At 35.7% G+C, this 26,086-nt stretch overlaps 1 protein-coding gene across 1 annotated transcript; it reads right to left on the reverse strand.

Annotated features, from left to right (window-relative positions):
• Positions 1-522: 522 nt before the first annotated feature.
• On the reverse strand, positions 523-22,444 carry MAU2 (mau2 chromatid cohesion factor). The gene is made up of 10 exons (XM_012939641.3): positions 22,296-22,444; positions 17,293-17,887; positions 16,271-16,366; positions 15,103-15,225; positions 14,447-14,672; positions 11,800-12,215; positions 9,284-9,472; positions 5,601-5,837; positions 4,548-4,766; positions 523-1,626 (listed from the first exon to the last, which is right to left on the reverse strand). Exons 2-10 carry the CDS (start codon positions 17,830-17,832, stop codon positions 1,552-1,554), a joined length of 2,121 nt encoding a protein of 706 aa, XP_012795095.1. The 5' UTR covers positions 17,833-17,887; positions 22,296-22,444; the 3' UTR covers positions 523-1,551.
• Between the last annotated feature and the right edge of the window lie 3,642 nt (positions 22,445-26,086).

The raw sequence follows: 26,086 nt of genomic DNA on the forward strand, positions 1-26,086 counted from the left end.
TCGATGTTGATTGGTTCATTGTTTATTAATTGTTTACCAATGGAAGATACAACCAAAATAAAGAAGTAAACAATAACAGATTGAAAGTCAACAATAACTAATCAACATTAAGGTTTACAGAATAAGCTATGAATCATATATATGGAGAAATCCGAACATTTCACTTCTATCTGAAAAGTTTATGCTAATAATATCGTTTATAAGCTCCATGAAACAAATCATCCAACTCAAAGAATAAAACTTTATCAAAATGAATTGATTTTGTAACTAATCACAAAAATGAATATCACTCAGTCGGCTACAATGTAGGACCAGGCACATTTATAGTCAGTCAGTTAGTCATCAACAACGTAGGACTTCGTACGTACGTACATCAGTTCGAGTTGCCACACCACATTAGCACAGAGATGCAGTGGTCGATTCAAATCCTGTAGTGGTAGAGGTAATAAGAGTATAAGCAGTAATCGGGAAGATTAGGGTTTGGAGATGTTATTTAAAGAGTATAATACAGTGAAATAAATTTGGGAAGAGAAAAAAAAGAGATAAGGAGGAATAAGGAGATCAAAATTTGGGAGAATACAAAGAGTGGATGCACCTGCGCCATTGCAAACGATTTTGAGCCATGTCATTCAGGGTCTCTAACCATCGGTTGCTATCATCTCGCACATTTATATGCATCAGTCCAAGTTGCCGTAACAAAAATGAATATCAATCTTTAAACAAGAATATTAATAATTCAATCAAATAAAAATGATTCAAACATGAACACAACCAATAACATCACTCAATCAATCATGACAACAGTACATAACAACAAATGAAGGAAGAAAAAAAACTGATCCCTTTAAAAGATACTTTTTTTTATTATTTTTAACTGTATACTTTTGTTTGTTTTACACAAAAACTATTTGAATTCGTTATTCATGAATTATGAAATAAACAAAAGAACCTTAATAATCATCAATATAAATCAAACATTAAAACAAAACAAAAATTAAAACAAAACAAAACAAAATGAATGACTTATTTATTATTACATAATAATAAATATAAATACAATTGGTGGTGGTGGTGTTGTTGTTGTTACTGTGGGTGTTGTCGTCATTGTTGTTCTTGTTGTTGAGTGACAACAGAAGAGAAAAAAAATTTTTTAAAGATAAAAACAACTCAAATGTTAAATTGTTTTGTTTATTTGTTTATTTAGTTTTCTTTGTACAAGGATAGAAAAATCTTCATTATGATTACTAACAATAGTTAGTAGCAGTAGTAGTAAATGAATAATAAATACAAAATGTTTTTTTTTGTTTTTAGTGAGATAGAAATCATAAATTTAATTGAATATCAACTGAATTCTATTTAAAAACTATGCCTATTTCGATGTAATTTGCGGGGAGGGAGGAAGAGAGAGAAGGAGAGAGATAGAAGAAAAGGGAACAATACATATGGAGAATGAATAGAATGGAATAAGTATTATCAAACCAACAAAAAAAAAGAAAAGATAATACTTTTTATATAAGGAGATCAGTTATTTCTATTGATAGAAACAATGAATTATATTAAATTAGTATCTGAAGTCGATGCAACTGTATGCGGTGGTTGAAGTTCAGGCAATGGTCCATCTAACCACTAGAATTTTTTTATTAAAAAGAAAAAATACAAATACAAATTAAGATTGAATGAATAAATTGTAAAATATGTATAAAATACGAAAACATATATATTGTATAAGCGAAGATAGATAATGGCTAGCAATGAAATCCAGGACGTGCGTTTCGTCCTATCTGGGACTCATCAGTTGAATGTACCTACATCTCAGAGTTGATGTTTACTGGGAGGATACAAGCAAACAACACCAAGTGAGATATACTATAGTTTCAGTTCATCGATTAAGACAAGTTATTTATTTATTTATTTATTTATTTATTTATTTATTTATTTGAACACATAGATATTGGTACAAGGGGGCACCAGATACATATGCGCCACACAAATCTCAATTGATTTGTGTGAGGGATGTGATAATGACAATTGGCTATCAACTAATTTTTACTTTGAAAATAGTGTAAAAATAGTAAGCCAAAAGTATAAGAGAGAATCAGTTGCATTTAATACAACAATTTCAAGACCGAGGAGGATAATTGAAGAAAGAATATCTAATTATCGGATTAGATGCCACCTTATTTCGAAGATGATTCAATCACGCATTTACAAAACAAAGCCCCTAAATGCCCTGGTACGGCTGAGGGTAGGGAGGGAGTTAGCTCTCCCTCTCCAAATGCTCTCACATGGCCACGCGTATATAGCCTCTGCCAGGGAAGTCCTACTCATTGCCTTCTCGCTCCACGGATGTTGTTTACGAAGTTGAGAGGACGAAAAGCGAATGTCCGGTGCTTTCACCGGGTTGGTGGACACGGAAAGTCCACCAAGGGGAGTTGGAAAACCATGATTCCAAACCAATGGTGCACATGGGCTCCAGTATCCTGAGGGAACAAATGGCGGATGAGCCAATCACTGGTCACCGGCTACCATGGGACTGCATCTCTTTACGTCGCTCCACTGCCTTGTGGATCAAACCTGTGGGTCGAAGGCTCCGGTTGTGGCCCCCTAAGAAAGCCACCTGCTTCAGTTTGGGCACCCAGGTAGTATCACAGCCCTCACACAAATCAAATGAGATTTGCGTAGCGCATATGTACCGAGTAACCCCTTGTACCAATATTTATGTGTTCAAATAAATAAATAAAATAATTAGAAAACAAAAGATTGTCGACAAAAACAATTCTATGCGATGCGACAGTAGACAAGAAATAATGTCAAGAAAACGTGAAAACAAATATAATGAGAAGCGATTTGATTTTTACTCATTTTAAAGTGACTAAGACAAATCATACTGCTAGTTAAGAACTTTATAGTCTTTAATACAAACATGGTAATTTCACACAATTGAATATTCATTTTAGAATATAATATCTGCTAGAGTATGTGACTGTCAAATGGACTACTACAATTCTATTAGTTAACTTGTTCTCAGTTGCTTGATTAATTAGAATACCTAATATACTAATCTTTCTAATACACTTTTGTTTGGTTATACTTGTCTATCCGTTTCTCTGTTGATTATATTACAATATTATTATATTAATCTATAAATAGAGACATGTTGACTGAATGACACTACACGATTTGAATTTATCGTAATACAATGCAAATCAAACTTATCTAATGCAATCATGAACTTCATTCATTCAAATACAGTTGCTGGTGATTTTAGGTGCCAGTCCAATTCTGGTAATAATCGGATACCACCATTACTTCAATCTAGTCGTATCTAATAAATCTTTACATTGATTTTCTTTAATGATACTGCATATTAAAATCAACTTAATTACTTAAACATATATTTAGTAATATTCGTATTCAAGTTCCTATTTCATCTAATTGTCATCGATCATTAATTTAATGATTATTTATTTATTTATTTCAACATATAAATATTGGTACAACAGGGCACCAAATATATATGCGCCACACCATATTTGTGTGTGTGGGCTGTGATACTGCCCGGATGCCCAGATCGAAGCAGGTGGTTTTCTTAACGGGGCCACACCCAGAGCCTTTGACCTAAAGGTCTGATCCACAAGGCAATGGAGCATCGTGAAGAGATGCAGTCCCATGGTAGCCGGTGACTAACGATTGGTTCATACACCATTTGTTCTCTCAGGATACTGGAACCCATGTGCACCATTGGTTTGGGATCCGGTTAAAGCGCCGGACATTCGCTGTTCGTCCTCTCATTGTTGTAAACAACACCCCCGCCACGAGAAGGTAGTGAGTAGGACTTCTCTGGCAGAGGCTGTATACGCGTGGCCGTGTGGCAGCATTTCGAGAGGGAGGGCGGGCCCACCCCACTCTCGGCCATACCAGGGCATTTGGGGGCTGAGTTTTGTGGATATTATAGTAATTTCAATGGGTAAGATCATGAGTCAGTTGAAGCTAGACCAACATAAGAAACCTGGAAGCACTGGACGGCCGTTTCATCCTATTGTGGGACTCCTCAGCAGTGCAAAAAAAGTAAAAAATAAATTTAATGATAACGAACTGTCTCAAAGAAACTCCTGTAACCAGTGTACTTCCAATAACTGATATAAATGAAGTAAAACCACTGTAATATTTCCAATACTTTAAATATGTATGCTCAGAAATAATGATCATAATGATACCCTGGGTCAATCGGGTATCAGCCAAGTGATAAGTGAGAGATGCTCACGGTTGCACACTATTAGTCAAGATTTGGATTCACTGTCTACAAAGTTGATTAACATAGAATCATATGAATAAGTCCCTCTATCAGACTCACTTTAATTTCACTATATAAGGACCCCTTACTAACATTGACAAATTCATTATTATAAACTATTCTTTCTTATAACCTGCTTTCTGATTAACTGAAAACGGCCAAAATTATTTCGAGGTTATTTCAAGAGTCATTCAACTATGTCTGCCCTAATTTATATTTAATTAAACAAATAAACAAGATAAAAACAATTTACCTCAATAAGTGAATGTTCTGGGGCAGAAATAGCACGCATATGTTCATGTATTACAATTTTTGAAAAACGATCATGTTCAGTAAACCAACGAGTTTCTTCTTGTGTATCACCACGTAGATTAGCAACACCTTTAAGTAAAGCAGTTGCCCATAATTGAATTCCTATATCAGGTAAACGATTAGCTATGTGAATAGCTGCACTAATCATTTTATGACCTTCCTAAAATTAAATGAGTAAAAAGTTCATGAAAGTAAATTATTAGCAGCATATAAGAATAGTGAATAATATCCCATTTATATTTAATATGACAGATTTCATAATAGCATTAATTGTGGCATGTAGAGTTTATCAATCTGACATGTTAGATAGATACATCATCAAAGGTAGTGGATGATAATTACCTAATACCGAGAACAGGCTGAACTTAAAAATGTAAACCATTGGATACCAACTCAATAATTTAAAAATAGCATACATCGTCTAAATATCCAGTTATTGATTCCCAATATGATCACGAGTGAGGAGTGCTGTTATGATATACTATGATATGATATACCATAGAAACAGTCATTATTATTATTTTATTGATTGAGATCATGAACCGATTGATGTTAGACCACCATGGAAAACCTGGAAGCACATGAGAAGTGGTGACCAGTAGAGTTCAATTAGGTCCGTTGGGAGAAAGTAACTCACTGAAGACAATGGCGGACAGTGGCGCAATTTCATGGATTGATTGAGGTCAAACATTAACACTATTGGATGCCGGCTTCGTGCTCTGAAGCTTAGGTGTTCGCGTGCAAGACTGATAGGTCTTGGGTTCGAATCTCGTGGGGTGGGATCGTGGATGCACACGGCTAAGGAGTCCCACAATAGGACGAAACGGACGTCCAGTGCTTCCAGGTTTTCCATGATGGTCTAGCTTCAATGGACTCATGATTTCAACTATTGAAATTACTAAATTCTCCATAAAACCCCTTCTGATAATAAATTGCTATAATATACATGATATTATGTCACTGTGAATTTATTACTTCACATATCTATACTTACAGCTGTATTTTGTTCATTTAAATGAATTTGACCCATGGTAATAAAAGCTGAAGCTGATAAACGATGCAATTCTTCTTCATTCCCTAATCGTACAGTTTCACGTAAAAATAATTTTGCATCTGTTAGTCGATTTTCATAAAATGCTTGAAATGCTCGTACATAATCTGCAGCAGCACGAAGACAACAACAACCTTCAAGTACATGGATACCACATGAAAATACTTCATTTAACAATGCCTATAAGTAAAAATAAGTAATTAATGAGAAATCAAACCAGTTGATAAGATTATTTATATATAAAACAACCAAACTCAAGGAGACAGTTACACATTTTTGGTACCAGGCCCAACGAAGAATCATTTAGCTTTAAATGTCTAACTAATCGTCTGACAGTATAAATGATGGGAGTAAATCATATAATCAGTAGTTCGTGGAATAACTGTGAAGTTTGTTTATTGAACTTGGAAATATAATGCAGGTATTGTATGTTTAACTTTAGAAGTGAATATACAGAGAATGTCCCAAGTACAATCCCGGCCAATCTTGGACAGATCAGATACATTTCAATATATTCATGCAATTCAGAGGAACTGCCAGCCAATTCAACGATCAACATTTGATTTTCAATGCAAAATCCCATGGATTCACCTGTGACAATCGGCACATTATTGAAAATGTTCAAATGTTTAAATCCCGTGTTCAATGACTATGTTTTACGCAATGTATGCAAATTATCGAATTTCAGGAGTGATTAGAACTAAGAGTGGAGGTATGTAACATTTTTTCAATTTTTCTTTTTGAAGAAGAAGAAGAATGAACCGAAACATTTTACTATCATTAGCTACAAAAGACAGTCCTGTGAAGCTTACAAATCCTTATCAATAAATCTAATACATGAGCAATCCAATGAATTCCGTTTATATTATATCTAAAACTGATTTAGAATCTCATCAGAAATATTACTATTTGGTTAGATTGGCAATGAAATACATTGAGCAAATATATCGATGATTATTTCTAATTCATCACTTGGTAAAGATTATGTCCTGACTTTGATATCCACTGAAGCAAACAAAAAACGGATGCATAAGATAGAATCTTACATAGATCACAATAATCCATTATTATTATGAGCTGTTAGCACTTACATTGGGGTTTGCAGAATCTAGCCTTACCTCTAACATGTGACAATTAGAAGTTAAGAACCAGTATGAAATGTTCTTCACCTGGATCAATGTATCTTAAGCGAAATAAAGCTTAATAGATCACATAATATCGCAAGGACACATAGTAATTGAAAAATGCACATATGGTCAGAATGACTGTGGAATTTTTGCTAATTAATAATTCCATTATACATTATTCCATGGATAATTTGAATTGAAAAATACAATGCCTTCGGGTGTCTTCAGTGGTCTCAGATTTGAATAGTGGTGTTCGTGACTACCACATTACAAACTAGACAGTCCTGGGAAATACTAATACAATTATACATCTGGCTACAGTTTCCATCCACAGATCTCTATAAGGATCGGTTCATACGTATAACTTAATAATCATAATATCAATAATCGCATTATTCAACACTAAAAGCTCAGTACAATATGGAATTCCCAGCAAAAAATATGCACATACTCATCTAGATTTTGTCCATAAAGCTTTCTACCTACTCTTTGTTAAAACTTAGGATAATACATGAAAGATATATATAAATAGTCAGTTTAAATATATAAATAGTGAACAATAGATAGGAAGGAATAGGAATTCGAGTCAACGCGTCTAGTCATTGAGTAATACTCTTATCTCTTCCATGGGTTAATGAAAATCAGCTTACAGATATCATACTAAAGACACATGTCATACAAACTACTTCAAACCAATACATTTTTGGTGGTATTGTAATCCTTTGATGATATAGTCAGTTAGTTATAAAAAAAATCTAAAACCTGACAAATAGGTCCATTAGTTCAATATGTGCTACACCACACAACAGCATAATGAAAGAAAAAATTAACAAGAGGAGTAGATAATAATAAATTTCAACCTGACAGCTAAACAAGAATAAATGATATAGAGGAATGTTAATTTGAGATATAACACTTAATTCAGTATTTAAAGAATGTTAAAGAATAAATAAAATTATGTCATTGATGTGGATCTTGTCTCCAACCGCAAACTAGAATTAAGGTTTAGACTTGAAGTTTTCATAAACGAATACAACCCAAAATGAATAATAACTTCATAATTTGTTTAGTTAGTACTACTGTAGTGAACAGAACACCAGTGGGGACAATCAAACGTGTTCAATACAAAATTACAGGACTTGTTAATAATATCTAACAATCATAAAGTAAATACGTAATTTGCAAAATGTCCATCAGTTGTCTCATAATAATTCAGACTTCATTGTTCTTGCATTTTCATACAAATTGTATTCTGTTCCCATTCTTTACTGTTCGATCCTCTTGTCTCTCCGATGCCAGACCTTCCGTTCACGACTAACATCATATACTACTTATGTTAATATAAGTATCACACACCACACTACTAGCCATAATTTAATCCACTTTTATATTCATTAACAAATACTAGTCACACACATAAATCAATCTACGTTGACAATCGCATCAATTGGATTCATCAGGGTTAATTTAGTCTAGATAGAAATAAGCGTCAAACTATTGAAAAACTGATTATTTATTAGTGTATTTTATTAAATTTTTCTACATCATAACAAGTGAGATGACAAAGTATCGGATGTATTTGTTTGTTTGTTTTCTTTTGTCAGAATTTATATACAAATGTTGACTTTGCAAATAAATTTATTTATTTAAATATATAAACATCGGTACAAAGAGGTCTGGGATACTGCCAGGGTGCTCAAAGCAGGTGGTTTTCGTAGGAGACCACACTCTAAATCTTCGATCTAACCGTCTAATCCACAAGGCAGTGAGGCAACGTAAGGAGATGCAGTCCCATGGTAGCCGGTGACCAACAACAGGTTCATGCACCATTTGTTCCTTCAGAATCCTGGAGCCCATGTACATCATTGGTTTTGAATCAGGTCTTTCCAACCCCCCTAAATGAACCCTCCGTGTCCAGCAACCCGGATAAAGCACCGGACATTCGCTTCTTATTCTCTCAACTTCGTAAACAATACCCGTGTTGCGAGAAGGCAGTAAGTAGGACTTCCCTGGGAGTGGTTATATGCACGTGGCCATGTGAGAGCATTTGCAGAGGGAGGGCTGACTTCCCATTCTCAGTCGTACCAGGGCCAGATTGATTAACAAGTGTAATGCAAATAAATCTAATCATGAAATATGTATTTCTCATAAAAATGTAGTAGATAAGAATTTTACATTATTTATGAACTTTCTGTACATGTACAATTAAACATTTTTTTGTGTAGTTTAACTCATTTCAATCAATTTAATAGAGACAAGATTCAAACCTATAACTTAAAGGATTTAGTTATGATTTTTATTGAAATGACGCCGGGAAATGGAGATAGACATGAGAAAAATAAACAAGAATTGGACGGAACTAGAAAAGAAGGCCCAGGACAGAGTGGGTTGGAGAATGCTGGTCGGCGGCCTATGCTCCATTAGGAGTAACAGGCGTAAGTAAGTAAAAATTATTGAAATGAATTCATAAAGTGAAAAACATATTTCATATACACTTACTTCACATTCAACCGTGTTACCTTTCCGAATATGTACTAAAGCTAAATTAAGACAAATTAATACTGACAAAGAATCACGTGGTCCATCTGGTTGACATGATGCCCTGGTAGAATTTGTTAAACTTAAAAGATTTTTATCGTTTGAATTAGTTGTTCGACATCCAGTAACTTGTTGAGGTCCAGCAATAAGCTAAATATCATGAAAAGAAAAGTTAAAATTATTATCACTTGGAAAATTAGAAATTTTAAAGAAGAAAACTGTGAAATAATAGTAATGATAGTCACACAGACCCCAACCAAGTAGTCTGCATCTACCAACATGACTAAGACTAGAAGTTAGTGACTTTGTGGACTAATGCCACGTTTTGGTTTGGCTACCCCCAACTTTCTTCCAACCACCTCCAAAACACTAGTCAGCATTGCGCGTCATAGTAATCAGTGTTCAAGCATACACAACACGTGGCCCAACCATCTCAGTCGATGGATATTTACAACCTCATCAACTGATTTACCATCATTCCCTAATACCCTGCGTCTAACCTCACTATTAATTACCCGGTGATCCCAGCAGATGCGAGCAATATTTCTAAGGCATCTGTGATCAAATACTAGTAGCTTACGAATAGTTACGCAGCCTTCAAAACAAGACATAAAACAGTAAATATATAAAATTTCTTGTCAACAATACAATCCTTTCTAGTATAAAGTGTAATTTTGACCTCATACTCCCACCAACACAACGAAACTACTTACTTAGTGATAGCAATAACTTCTAATTCGGTAACTATTAAACCAACATTCCTATTACAATAGAACCTAAATTAATAACCTTTTCAGTAAATCTATTCTAATCAGATCGTTGAGATAGGTAAAACTGATCATCAAATGGTGGTTTATCGAACTTATAGAAATCAGATAACATTGAGAAATCTGACTATCACTTGAGAACTTATTTGGATATATTTGATAGTGAATACTATCTATCCAGAACATTTACTGTTTGAAATATATCCTGTATAACTGGAAAAAAATTTGTTCATTATTGCATATACTCTAACCGGATCGTGGGTGCGCACTACTGAGGAGTCCCATACTAGGACGAAACGGCCGTCCAGTGCTTCCAGGTTTTCCATGGTGGTCTAGCTTCAATTGACTCATGATTTCAATCAGTGAAAATTCTTACTTGATCTATTACATTTTAACATGAATTCAGTTGATATAAATGAAGCAGAAAAAAAAGAACTTGGAAATTTCAATGATATTCATTATATTCCAGATAGTTATGACAACAACAACAAAAATTGATCTGAATGTATGACATATCATGTGATGGATCAAATAGAAAAATTAAGTTACGATAATACTTAGAATGAATTAGTGATTTGGAGGATACATCATTGATTGATTTGAACTTGAAAAAAATATTGAAAACTATCAAACACTACATAGTTGTGTTTATTGTATTGTTTTAAGCTCATGGAATTGTAAAAACAACCAAGTTAGTGTGTCATAGTAATTTCAATTCATGAATAATCTAAGACTTAATAACCTCGATCACAAGTAAATAATATATATATATATATATATATATATATATATATTTTTCAATTCCGACAAATCAAATAAACAATGGTATATTACGAGTTAAGCTCATTGTTATTTGAAGTGTTATGAATATCAATGAATTTAAAAGTGAAAACCCCAGACTTTATCCATTAAACCATTTTACTACTCGTAAGTAGCTGAATAAAAAAAGATAAATTTCGTTAGCGTAGTGAGATGTTGGAGGTGATAAGAAAAGTGTAATGTATTTGTGTTACATATTTAGAACAATCTAGTCATACACATGCTCATCAAGGTAAAAGTTCAATATCAATATGTTCAAAAACATCTATTACTGTCTACAAGATATTTTTAAAGCGATATAGGTCTATATGATACCTGATTTTAGTAAAACTTACACTTAAAAGATATAGATATTAGATCGTGGTCAGCTTTAGACAAGAGAATGTTCACAGTTAACTGTTCTGTTAGACGTTATAGCATAACGAATGAGTTTGTAATTTATTACCACGAGTTAATCCCTTTTGAGTAACACAGTCTGGTAGTTAACATCGCGTGGAGTAATCACTATGAATTCACTGTTCTCAATGTTGAAACATAAAACAAATCAAACAAATTCTAGTGCTTGAGAAAATAACTATAGGATACATAAATGAAATACGAAAAACAACCAATCTCTCATTAATATAAAAGCACATGTAGAGGTATGTCACTATATCTCAGATTGTTTAAAGTTGAAATTGTATTATTGAATATTGACTCAGTGGTTCTAATGGTTGGGTGCACTTCAGACTCATAATTTCTGGGTTCGACCCATGCTCCTGGGGAATCCCAGGTGGAAACGGAACAGCTGTCTAGCACTCTATAATCTTTAGTAGTACCCCAACTGAGACCAAACTATGACGAATGTAGGGGACAAATATTTAATACATAAAAGAGCCCAATCCAACTTACTCTTAAAGCATACTTAAACTGATTTTCCGCTTGATTCATACAATTCATTGACATAGCATACAAGCCAATTAAAGTATGCAACTGTGGGAGGCGTTTATACATTAGTGCAGGATTCGCTTGACATATTCGATATGCTTGACCAATATCTTGTGCAGCTGCTGTTTGTACACCCATTACTAAACGACCCATAGCCGTATGTTCGAGTAAACTTAAATGGAATACAGTAAGTAATGGACTAGTATCGAATACAGATAGTTTTTCAATTTGTATTAATGCTTTTTCAGCTGATCGTTTAGCTCTATCCAACATTCCAGCTTGCATTGATTGCATCACCGTAACAAGGTAAACTAGTATAACCATATGTTCACGAGGCATCCAATGAAATCTTTCAATTTCATTTGTTGATGTAGTATCAGCTGTTAAATTGAAATAAAATAATCAATAAACAAACAAAAGGAATTAAATAATTTTTCTCCTATTTAATAAACATGAATTTTGGTACAACTGCAAAATAAAAAAGCTGTGAGGTATACAAATAAAAGGAAAACATTATAAAGAAATAAAAGAAAAGAACAATAGCATATAACAAGAAATGGAACCAGGAATAATTCTTTCAGTTAAGGTAGCTCCCAGCACTTTATGAAGCATGTAAAACAAAACTACACAGGATAGGCACCGGCTTCTATTCTGAGTCATTTATGATAACATCCCAAAATACTAAGTTGCACTAAATCTAGGATCCCAACCAGTCTTGCCGAACTACTTGACCTTCAGGTGCAAAGTAAATCTTGTACCTATAGATAATAAATACTAACTGATCAAGTACGACTTGGATATTTTGCGTATCATTGCACGGTAGGACAGTGTTATCTGTGGCTTCAAGGTTCAAGGGTCCTTCTCTAGGTAACAGATTCACGCCATCATGTACTTCATCCAGAGCTGTTTCTATGATGTCATTGATGAAAATGGTGAAGGTGAATATTGATATTGGCAAAATTTACTTGACCCTACTGCTGAACTGGAACAATTAAGAGATAGTTGCATGCCCTTAATCTACCTGAGGTGTTTACGAACTGAATCTCCAAGATGCTACTAAATTCCTTAGGCGCACTCTTTTTCAATAGATAACATCGGAGTATAGTTCTGTCCAACGAATCAAGCGCCACATAATAGTATTACCACAATTTTACTGATGATTATCATCCGTTCAGTGAACAATCTTCTCTTATCCACTTTGCGCTAAATAACTGTTCTATTTTTATTGCGATGATAATATGTCAAGGTTAGCAGACAAGAAATATGCTGAACTGATCAATAATTAATACACCTCAACATATAATAAATATGCAACCAAGTTTAGAATTACAGTGTGGTATTCTGAAACAACTTTGTATTAACATAATGAATTATGAATAAATAACTCAAATGATAATTTTAAAATGCGTGCTAAGAGGGTGTAGGATGTATGCTAGTACATTTGTCCAGTATTTCCAGGTTTTCAATGGTGATCTAGCTTAGACTGACTCGTAAATTCAACCGCTAAAGTAATACAACCTCCACAAATCCCCATACTGATAGTACATTTGTGTTAAGAAAATTAAGATGAAGAGATATTCTTTTTGAAGATGATATCAAATTAGAAGTTGACTGGTAAAATAAATACTTAGACGAGCAAATACAACTCCAATAATGGAGAACAAATTGGCATCCTACGCTAAATTTAAACAAACCGGGAACAGATTTTACAAGTCAACAGTCGAAAGTTAAACAGTTGAATTATCGAGTTATAACTTCATTAATTTCATATGTGAATATTTTTAATAAACACAGAGATGGAATAGGAAAGACATGTTCATCACATTCAGCTTCAGGCCACACTATTTGTGAGTATTAGTGATACTACCCAGCTTTCTAAAGCGAAATAGGTGCAGTATGTTTTGAACCTGTTTTTATTGGTTTATTTGAACATATGAATATTGGTACAAGGGGGCACCAGATATATGTGCGCCACACTTTGAACCTGAGGTCTGTAGGTTAAAACCTGGGATAAGGAGTGGCTGGTCAAGTGTGACATATATCTCAGCTATCTTCCTAGATTACAGTTCATGGTCTAATCAACCTGTATGTCATTTTTACCTGAAATCTTGCGTCAAACATCAGGATTAATCGCTCACCGGTTTATTAACTGACAACAATAATTCGAAGACAAGTGACATAAGTCCGCCCCACTATTTGTCAGCTTGAGCTATAGGATTTACTGAAGCGAAGCTATGAAACCTTGGAAACAGATTAGACAGGGAACAGGAACATGCATCGAAGAAGAGGAAAATTTGATAGTATCTATACTAAGTAGTAGTATTACAACCACCAAACAAACTATAGTAGGAAATATCACAAAATAACGGCAATTAATACTTATGCTCATTCTGTGTTAAATTCACCGTTAATAGTCCTAGTCTGATGATTAAAGCTTTTGGTTTTCCAATTAGCAGGTAATAGATTTTAAATCTACTCACTACCCCTCATATACAATGTAACGAGGAGCTAAGTATATAAATCAGTACTTGGTAAGTAAGTAAGACTTGTAGTCAAAGCTTCTATGGTATTTTCAGTTAAACAAGTGATTTTAACTAAAGACACAAATTACCTTCATCCATAGCAGCAAATTGTTGAATACTTTGATGTAGTTGTCGTAATATTGGATGGGCAGATTTTGCTTGACCAGAAATAAGATAAAATGAAACATGCAGAACAAGGTAAAATACACGTAAAGCCTCACGATGATACATATTTCCTTTGAATTGTTCAATTAATCGACTAACATTGGTTAATGTGACTGTAACTTCCGGAAGTTGTCTACTTGCCAAAAGTAACTGTAGGTACATAAAAATCAACAAGAAAATTGTCATAAAAGAACTGGTTATATTATCATAAATAAATATTCTGTTACTTGACGTTTTACATAATGATACTGGTTTCTAATATTTCTCTACAACAAACTACATATCTAACAAAATGATGGAGAATTTTTAAGAAACGACACTGGTAGTAATTTATTCTACTGTAAATCAGTGAAACATATTTTCCCTTTCAAAAAATACTCATTTGCCTATGTTTATTTTGCTTCATTGCTAATATCTAAGTAATTAGGGGTATGTCTAATCACAGAATTCTTTGCATTTAGTAGCTTGAACAAATTCTAACGATAAACACTGTTAAATATTATATAACTACTGTTATAAACCCCTCCCCCCCCCCACACCGACAAAAATTAAAGAAACAGGGAAATAATAAACAACTGACCATGCATTTACTTAATAGAAATAAACCGTTTGTATAATCGGAATTATGTAAACGTGCATATTCTGAGCCCATTGCCAATATTTCACAAGCTGAATTCACATCTCGTTCAGCAATATGAGCTTGCTATAAAAATAATAGTAATAATAACACTAGTAATAAATAAACAATATAATCTAGTGAATTGTTAAATTAAAAGAAATATATGTCTAATATTTATAAATGTTAAATAAGATCTTTGATAACTGATCGATCTCAACTTTGATTTATGTATGAAATTTCATAGTTGTAGTTAAGTTATCATTTGAAGTCAGATCGGTTGAGCATTTACTTAATAACCACAGTTAAACAATTATAACTAACATGGGACCTAGCATAAATGTGAGTTGATAGCAGTTGCCATACTACAATATTGCAACGACATGAAATTAAATAGATGAGTAGAAAACGAGACAAAATAATCTTGGGAGTAATGACAATGAGAAGAGCTAAACATTGAGAATATGATTCGAAAAAAAAGAGAATGAAATAGGATACATGAAGAACGACTGAAACTTAATATCTGGGCGAAGATAAACAGTGAACGTAACTGAGTCCTTTTGGACGATTCTGAGTCATGTTCGCTCAAAGTCTCCAGTTACTGATCCCGGCTATTGTGAGGACTACAATCAAACAATATGTGCCTATCAACATAGCTTAGGCCAACAGTCAATAATTTCATTGATTGCCACAGCATATTCACTTAGTCGCTCCTAACTTTCTTCAAACTTGCTCGTAAACCAATCAACAATGAACGTCGAGGTAGGTGGTAGTTACGCATACGTATCAGGTGTTCCGGATACTTGAGTCGACAAAAATTCACCTTATTGATTAGACCAATAGAATTTTAATTAACAGTTAGTAAAGTTGAAATACAATTAACTTAATTCAGTTTATGAATCTGGGTAATATCATTAGTCCTCGTATACAAACGGTGTGGTACAAAGCTGAACACATAAACCTGTACTTGATAGATGATTTAATCTATTCACTTATTATTATCATCACGATATTTATAATTTCTATCCATTGGACGAGTAAATTAATCGAATTGGGGAGGAGACGCAGATGGATTCATGTATAGTCTAAAGAAATATTTTACGGAAACTTCACATTAACAGTTAATACTTACTGCCAGTTCCAATAAGATTCGACAATGCCAATATGGACTGTTATTTGATAATCTGATGGCATCGTTTAGAATACAAGTTGCTTCATATCGTTTACCCTAAAATTGTGAAACAAGAGAAGTCATGTGAAAACAAAGCTTTCGTAATAAACATTCAGCCCTCAAATGCTCTCACATAACTACGCGTATACAGCCACTGCCAGGGAAGTCTTACTCACTGCCTTTTCGCGCCACCGGTGTTGTTTATGAAATTCAGGGGACAAAAAGCGAATGTCCGGCGCTTTAACCGGGTTTCTGGGCACGGAGGGTACATCTAGGGGAGTTGGAAAACCCTGATTCCAAACCAATGGTCACATGGGCTCCAGAATCCTGAGAGAACAAATAGCGCACAAGCAAATTATTGCCTACCGACCGCATCTTGTGACGTTGCTCCACTGCCTTGTGAATTAGGTCGAAGGCTCCGTATGTGGCCCTTTAAGAAAACTACCTGATTTGGTCTGGGCACCCAGACAGTATCACATCCCACACACAAATCAAGTGACTTGTGTGGCGCATATGGATTCGGTGCCTCTTTGTACCCAATCAAATAAATAAATATAAAGATTCAATTTTAAAACTTTTACTTCCAGAAATGGGATTTGGAGTGTGAAATGTGGGATTATCCAAGTCAACAATCAGCAAAGTTATCTCATCTATGAATCAAAAAATTATCTAAATCTGATGTTTCGTAAACTATAGATTTTGTTCCTATGGATAAAAATTAACATAGCAGTGTAAAGATCTCAATGTTCTTGGTTCAATATAGACGTGTTTGAGAATATAAAGCAGACTATTTGCTGATACTTGTGTGACATTTTGACTGACATTAGATTATGAAAATTAGGTAAATATTGTTTTCAAACAAAACAGTAGTCAGATAAAAATATTTCTTTTGAAATCATAGAACTGCACAAAAAATTATGGTATAATTTATATAAGCAAATGAATTAGGAGTTTTTAATAGTAAAAATGAAAGAAACACTTACTTTTCTTTCAAAGAACTCAGCTAACAATGTAGCGGCTTCAAATTTGATGGAATCATCACTAGCTTTTAGATGTGCTCCCAAAGTACGAGCCTTTTCCAAGTGAAATTTTGTTTGTTCATCGCTTTTGCTATAATGAAACAGTAGCCGTCCCAGTTGTAAATGTGTGCGAGCTTCTAGATTGACAGAAAGTTTGAACTGAAGAATAGCTTTGAGACAATGAACGGCAAGTCGCATATTAGGAGGACTCATTGTCCTGAAAGTTTCAGCCAATCCCAAAAGAGCAGCATAACAATCAGACACAAGAGGTCCATCTGCTGGTAGTTCTGAGCTTATATGACTTGCTTGAATGGGTTGAGAAATAGGTTGTGAATAACATGCTAGTGGTTGTGATGATGGTACTGTGGAAGCCAGAACATCAGCACTGTAAACAGTCTGTGTATGGGTCATTGTCTTTTGATGAGTTATTGGATTGATAGGAGACCATAATTGTGGTTGAGATGCTTGAGATAATGATGAAGTTGCAATATTTGTTCCTTGCATTGAAATCCTCGATGCAGTAATTATCAGCTAATAGTATTTCGACTGTTTTGTTAACCTAATCACAAGAAATAGTTTATGAGTAATATTGTGGATATAGTCTGAGAATTGTCACAATAAGTGCCCAAACCAAACAGAAGTGACTATTTGGAAACTTCTTAAAAGCGAGGATCTATATCGAAGGCGTATATTAGTAGAATTTCTTGAGATTATGCACGGACAAATCATGTTGCGCCATCCCTACAACAACATTCTGCACGCACGAAATTACTAGGAAGCTCTGATATTTTATTTCCATCCATTTAAAATCTAATTGTTGTATTAAAATTTGATTTGTCGAACTTCTATAGCTCTAATCATTTAAAGAGAATGTGAGGAAGTGAGTAGAAAATTGATGAAACCCACAACCTTATTCATATAATTTAACAAGTTGTATGTTATGCTTGTTATTATGTAAGCTAAGAATGACAACCAACTATTGAAATAGAAGTAAGCCAATTTATATCTAAACTTGAAACTTAATGATCGTAGGTTATGTACCCGTACGCTAATAAGTAACAATTATCCCTCTGACCATTTTCAAACTGTAGAACTTCAATTCCGTATCTTGGGTAGATTTTTTAGACAAAAAACCTGCAATAAGCGGGTTAACATATTCAGGTAGTGGTACTGCTGGGGCGGTAGCTTAGTAGTTTAAGAACCCGACTTTTAACCATAAAGTCACAGGTCTGAACCTCGGTAAACTATATTGATCTGAGTAGACGAGCAGTATCAATAGCCCTCTCAAAATCAGGTACATAGGTCCTGTACCACATAAATGAGTTGTATTACTAATATATCACTGATCTTTATACACATGTAGCTGATAATCTAAACCAGATTATGTTTCCAGTAGGCCTTTTAGAAACTAGGATCAGTTCAGATAATTGAACTATGATGCTAAAATCGATAAACAAAGGCCCGCTTCATCATACACTAGGGAAACCGAGATGTAAATGTATATTACTAATCCTCATAACAAAACTAAACATCCCAGCATTTGAAGTTTTTCCAAAATAAAAATGAAGGTTTGACAGCTTCCGATTAAGCTTATTTGTCGTACCAGCCGAATCGTGGTCAGGAATAAGTAGATGAACTGTAAATACATATCGAAAAGTTTTTACGAAAGAATTTGATCGAAAAAGACCAAAAGACTACTGGAAATAACAATATGGAGGTCTAAGGTTTTCCACCCTAAGACATTATAGTTATGTAGCGATGTCTTAATTACTTTAAATACTAAGATTTTAACAGGAAGACGACTGGTTTAAACCATATTCAACTAACCTAGGTCGTACAGTCAGTTATTATCACTTGCTCACAAACAACAGAAGTGATTCATAGCCTAATAAACAGAATTCTGCGGTTCCTGGGTCGACTTATTACTAGTATATAACCTCAAGGACTGACCTCTGAATCCATAAATACCCGCAACGTGAAGCTTAAAGACTAGACATACGAAGCAGAAAAGATTAAATGACACTTGAGTAGTGCCTTTTGAAAACACAATACCAACTGATAGCTCAGTATTCTGTAATTTTGACATGAGAAACTTGCCGTACAACTTTACAAATAGCTCAGATGCTAGAGGATACAACAATTAGATAACGGTAGTATGTTAAGAATGCATGAAGAAAGGGGGTAAAACAGTGGAGGCTACTATACAAATAACCTAGGGGGATAATTCACACGTCCAAAAGTGAAAGGGTCTGACTGCTACTAGAATATGGATTATCATAAACTTTTGTTAGTCTAAACTGTTGATTCTTCTTTGTAGCCGAGTTAATTTTTAGGTTTTGTTTGCGTCCTAACGTATAAAACTTTCTTTTACACTTATTCAAGTTAAACTTTTAGTTACAGCAACATAGAAGTTATAGCTTTTTGTTTTATGTCTATCACTTTTAAAGCTCTCGAAACACCGTTATTCTAGAAATCTTCTTTTCGTTTTCATCGTCTTTTGTTTCGTTTTCCGCGGTCAACTAGACTCTTTTCACCGTTCTGTCCGTGAGTTTGCTTAATAATTTTAATGACGCAGATAAAATATCTTTGTGGTAGAACCACATATTTCTTTCCAATCAACAATGAAATGCAACGTGACAACTTCAACAAAAGGTATCTCAAAGTGTGTACCGGACTCATATCAGCAGCATACAGGAGTTGTTACAAGCTACTATCATATTGGCTGTTCAAGGCATGCTGCTCTACAGTCTCTGTTGGTTCTGGGGACGATTGTGCTGTTAAACACAGTTAGAAAGCTTCCCTCGGATAAACAGCCTACAGCAGATGAGCAGCTGTCAGATCTCGAGGAAGCAATGAGAGTCGTTATAGATCCAGCTTTAGATCTGAATGAAACCATCAAGATGGACACACAAAATGTAAAGGATGACAAACACATGTAGCAGAGGTTACAAGGAAAAAGAAAAATCACACTGAGAAGAAACAAATTACAGAGAGCACTAAAACATGAGTGGACGGTTTCAGCTACAGAACCCCACATCAACGCAAAACAAACTATGCAGGAGAAAAGCCTGAACATTCTAGATTTGACTAAGAAACTAAATAAGGTCAACGATTGGTTCACAGTAGAACGTAGAAAACTAAGGAGGAAGAGTGATAGCTGCACATCCGTACGCCTGACGCCAAATCGGACTGAGGGGATGAGAAAAGTTGAGGAAAACACCTCGAAGCTTGTCGACACAGGTCTTGCAGAGAAGTCAGTCATTTCCCATAATTTAAGAGAGTCTTCCGAAAACGAACCAAATACTAGGTTTCAACACAACCTGATGCATATTAAGTCCTTAACCAGCAAACTACTCCCGGAAACAATAGCAGGAGTTATTATTCATAAGCTCTATATGATAGGACAGAATTGGATTCCGAAAGTACTTAGGCAAGCCTCCTCTTAAAAGTTACTTTTGCTTCCACTGAGGAAAGAAACCTAATGGTGGAAAATTCACGCAAACTGGCTGAATCCGGAATATACGTCCGTGCAGAGATCAGTTTGATCGATTCTATCAAGAAACGATCGGTAGAAGGAGATATTGATGAGCGCCGTTGGGATGATGAAAAAAGCCTTATACTCAAGGGTTTTCTCAATGTAAAAGTTCGGAACAAAACGGCCTCTTAAACCACACGATGGTGTGGGAAAGCATTTCATAGAATCAAAGATATGCTATACAAATTTTCGCAGCCTACCAAATAAAACGGAGGAGTTTAAAAACGTGGTGGACAGAGAAATCCTTGATTTCATTGACATCTCCGAAACGTGGTTAACGTCGTGTGTGATAGTGAAATTCAATTGCTTGGTCTCCTACTTTGTAGGGCTGATAGACTAAACAGTAGTGTTAGTGGGGGAATCCGTATGCACGTGCACTTCGGGTAAACTTAGAAGTCCTCGTTAACTGATTTAAAACATGACTAATGCCTGTTAACGCGACTAAGTGCGTCTACGTGTACACTGAGGAAGCAAAAGCAAAACTGTACAGCATTGGGGAAGATTCATTGCTCACAATGATCTTGTGAGCCATGATCTTAAGACCATGGCCCACTACCGTGAGATTGCAGCCGAGCGGTTTAGATCACTATAAGCTTTAAGACAAACATTCACCAACTTAGACACTACTGTTTTCACTAAAGTATACTCAATCTTAGTGAGAACTAATCTTGAACACTTCGTTCAGGCTGCAAACCCTTGTTTAAAAGGTGAATCGGTTATCTGAGAAAACATACAAAGAGTAGTCACCCGTGCAATTCTAGAACTCCGATGCTTACCATGCAAAGAGTGGCTTGGGAATTTAGACCGCTTTACTATGTCGTACCGTAGATTGAGGTGATTTGGTTTTGGTGTATAGAATACTATGAAGTGCTTTTGGACCTGACATATCCACTTTTTCGTCCTACCACATCAAGATAACTCAGAGGACGTAGAAGGCGAGTACTAATAGAATGACGTATATGGGCTGAATTTAGAATCAATCTTCAAACCCTTTTTCTGGAGTAAGAAAATATAATCATTCGGTAAGTTGACCATATGGAGGAAACTTATTATCGCTTCTACAGATCATTCAATTTAACTAGACACTTAAACCCATGTTAAAAGAATATAACGCAGAAACTATAAACAAACAAAATTTATCATGTACAAGCTATCCCGAAATCTAATAACTAGTGTAACCAAACGTCCGTATCATTTGTGTATCATGTGTGAAACATGGCAACTCCATATATATTATATATTTCGAGTAATGATATTCGGAGCATATTTTAATCCAGGCTTCAAAAAGGCCTTCACCGAGAAACTGTTTCTTTAGAAAGGGCTACAACCTTATCAACAATAAGCAGGTTAGTCAACACATATGTATGGGTTGAATTAAAAAATATTGTGCTGTTGTTGGTGAGATAGTCTATGTGTTTACGAAGACACTTACACTTTTCGACAGAAACACTTTGGCGATATACGTAAAAACCAGTTGCATAGAAGTGAGAATCAATTAAGCAGAGCCATATCCGCACAATACAGATTACTTTATGCGTTACTCACCAACTTTGAAAGGGTGGTCTTAAGGTTCAAGCTACAATATTTACCGATTAAAAAGGCCCACAGAAAGTTCCCAAGGTCTTTAAAACATGATATGTGATGTCCAACCTTATCAAATGAATCTATTTATACATGCACGATTGCAAGAAAACTGATGAAATCTACTAGGATTCTGGGACTTATTTTTGTCAACGAGACATGAATCATTTAAGTGCAAATAAAGAATATATGTAAAAACACCATAGCTAGATGACGTACCCTTTACCAAAGACAGTTTTGATATGATAGCCGTACTTCCACGAAACGACTTTTTCGTATATTGTATATGGTATTGTTTCTCCTTGAGTTAATTAACTCTTTTGATCGTAAATTATGCATCAAAACTACAGTTTACACTTTAATTGGATCTACTCCAGTTAAAGTGATATTGTATTGAGTGTTTCGATTTTGCTTTTGTGTATTTATTGCATTGAAGCATACTTGGCCGACTTTTACTTGATTTATTTAGTTAAGGTTTGAGAATCCTTTTACATATCCTGTTTTTGTCACCGTTGTAGTTCATTTTCAAAATGGCTAGCTCTGCTCATAAATGTGGACAGCCATATTGTTTATTCCCCGTGGAGGAAGAGATGCAATGTGATGAGCGTAATAAGTGGTTCCATAAGATGTGCACTCGATTAAGCCCCACTGCATATAAAAGGTGCTCAAAGCTTTGTAGTTTTTATTGCTCGAGCAAAACATTGCTTATCCAGGAGGCAATGAGCCTCCTGATGTTGGCTTATAAGGAGGTTGATGATGGCCGTACTGGTAACATTGGTACTGATGGCGAAGATTGCGTTAGTGTCGTAAGTGTTGTCACGGCGCAAGCCAGACATCTACCTGTGCAGCCCGCAGTTAAACGTCCTCCCCCGAAACGATCAGTGAGTGACACCTCATTAGACGTTGGTGGCCATATTGCTACAGCTGCGACTAGTGATCCAGATAAGACAATTACTGTCCCGAGTTGTTCTAATGTAGATGTTTCGACTGATGGAAAATGGATGACGCGAAAACGCAGAAGAGTAGGAAAGACAGCTAAAACTAATGACTGTTTACTTGATAAGTCCTTGGTGGACTCTCAAGCCAATTCGCCAAAGTCCCAAAGTAAAGCTTCGTCTAACATTGTTGTGAGTCACTCCCTTGACTCCCAGGACTCTGTTACAATAAAAACTAATCGTAAGATACCAGTAGTTAGTATACGGGATCTAACGTCACGGTCGAAAGCTTTGAACACAATTTCAAAGGAAGCTAAACCCCTTCCTAGTTTAATTATTTGGAATCTAGAGGAGTCGAAAGACAACGACTCTGGTAGAAGACATGCACATGACCTGCAGTTAGTGGGGTCTGTGGTAAGAAATGTACTACCAGAAGAGGTTTCAGGGGTACATATCACGAAAGTAATACGACTCGGTAAATGGGCTGGAGGCGAGACCCAGCCAAGAAGAATCCTGAAGCTGGTTCTCGGGAGTTTTGAAGAAAGAGACATATTATTGAAAAACGCACCAAGAACTCGTGACTCAAATATCCGTATTCGACCAGATTGGCCGCTTGAGGATCGAATCAAGTGGAAGAATGCTCTTACAGGATTGAGAACTCGCAAGTTAAATGGCGAAAATAACCTTACCATTAAGGGTTTTCGGATAGTCAGGTCTTGGAAGCCAATGCTTGCGAGGCCTGTATGGGTAGAACGATTGATTGCCAAAACACCTTAATTGTGTGCTACACGAACGCTCGTAGTCTTAGAAATAAAACGTCCGAGCTAAGTCTGATGGTGTAAGAATTATGTCCCGATATAATTGTTGTTACAGAAACTTGGTTCACCGTAGATATAGACTGTTCTCCGTTCATTGCAGGCTATATCTGTATCAGAAGTGATAGAGTTTCAAGTCGCAAAGGGAAAGGTATAATATTATACGTTAGGGATCACTTTCGTATACAATCAACCATATCGGAGGCTCATATCTGTGGCACATGTGAGGTAGCATGTTGTAAGATTAAATCTAGAAATGGGTTAGTGACTATGGGGGGAATATACCGGAGTCCGTTTTGTCTTGCTGACGACTTTATCCTAAGATACATCTGTTCTTGGAGTATGGCAGAATGTTGTCTCATTATTGGGGACTTCAACGCACCGCATATCAACTGGATAGAGCTTACAGCTCCAGGTAGTGGTTTCGATGGCGACCTTTTATCTACCGTTATTCGGTGTGCACTTGTACAATGTATCACAAAACCGACATATATTGATTTGCAACATGATCCGTCACTGCTAGACCTCGCCCTCACCCACCACTGTGAGGATGTCTTTGATATTCAGCACCTTCCCCCACTAGTGAACAGTGATCACGTTGTAATTCACCTTAAGTTTAGGACACATGGTATACAATTCGTATCTGCTCCACCCTGTCCCAATATCTGACGAGTCAATGTTCCGGCAATCAGAAACTGTGCTATCTCGACTGATTGGTCGGTTGACGCGGATGGATTGATCGAAGATGAATGGAATAAGTTTAAGGCTACATTCGAGTACGCAACATCGCCGTTTATCCCATGGTTATCACGTAAGCTGTCACATTGCTCTCCATGGATTAATGAGGAAACCCGGAAGCTGTTAAAGAGTAGAAAACATTTCTGGGACTTATTCTTGTTGACTCTACGTTTATTGTAACAAATACTTGTCCCACTCACACCGAGATACCAACTATTGAATCCGTACAGGTGACTGAGGAAACTGTCCTTCCGTTGATAAGTAACCTCAAACCTGGTAAGACACCGGGCCCTGACGGATTACATCCACGGTTGCTGTCATCTCTTGCGGACATTATTTCAAAACCTCTCAAGACACTCTTCAACATGTCCCTCTCACTCTCTCAACTCCCTAGAGATTGGAAGGACGCTATAGTCAGTCCTGTATTTAAGGACGATCAGAGACAGATAGTATCTAACTACCGGCCTGTCAGTCTAACTAGCATAGTCGTTAAGTTACTTGAAAAGATAATTCGGGCTAGGTTGCTAAGCCACATAGATTTACACAATCTGTTAGCTCCTGAGCAACACGGATTTCGTAACAAGCGTTCATGCTTGACTAACTTGCTTATTGCGAGGGAGGATTGGACAGCAGCCCTAGATCACGGTCTGTCTGTCGACGTGATATTCATAGATTTTAGCAAAGCGTTTGACAAGGTTTCACACGTAGGTCTTATGCAGAAGCTCACGACCTTCGGAATAATAGGTACTGTACATGTGTGGAGAGGAAATTTTTATGTGACCGCAGACAGAGAGTGAGGGTTAACGGAACGCTACCAGATTGGAAGCCGGTCAAAAGTGGTGTACCCCAAGGCACCATCTTAGACCCTCTGCTCTTCCTTTTCTACGCTAATGAGTTACCGCTGTTACTTAAGTCGTCGACATTATTGTTGACGGATGATGTAAAAATCTGGAGAACAATAAAAAGTGCGGCTGATCATCTGGATCTTCAAGCTGACTTAGACGATTTAGTTAGATGAGCTCGAGAGTGGGGCTTAGAAATCAATGCTAGGAAGAGTGTGCTAATCCACATCGGTCACGGTAATAGTTACCGTTATACTATTGAGGGTAAACCTCTTCCATGTGCTCAAGAACATAAAGACTTAGGAGTAGTAA

The sequence above is a fragment of the Schistosoma haematobium genome, chromosome 4 (assembly GCF_000699445.3).
Source record: "Schistosoma haematobium chromosome 4, whole genome shotgun sequence".
NCBI classification, from domain to species: Eukaryota; Metazoa; Platyhelminthes; class Trematoda; order Strigeidida; family Schistosomatidae; genus Schistosoma; species Schistosoma haematobium.

Bases quoted from the DNA above. Each gene is read 5' to 3' on its own strand.
- MAU2 (XM_012939641.3), bottom strand. From the start codon at position 17,832: ATGCAAGGAACAAATATTGCAACTTCATCATTATCTCAAGCATCTCAA. The intron at 16,367-17,292 runs GTAAGTGTTTCT...TCACAATTTTAG, and splicing joins CTGAGTTCTTTGAAAGAAAA to GGTAAACGATATGAAGCAAC. The intron at 4,767-5,600 runs GTAAGTATAGAT...ATTTAATTTTAG, and splicing joins TAAATGAACAAAATACAGCT to GAAGGTCATAAAATGATTAG.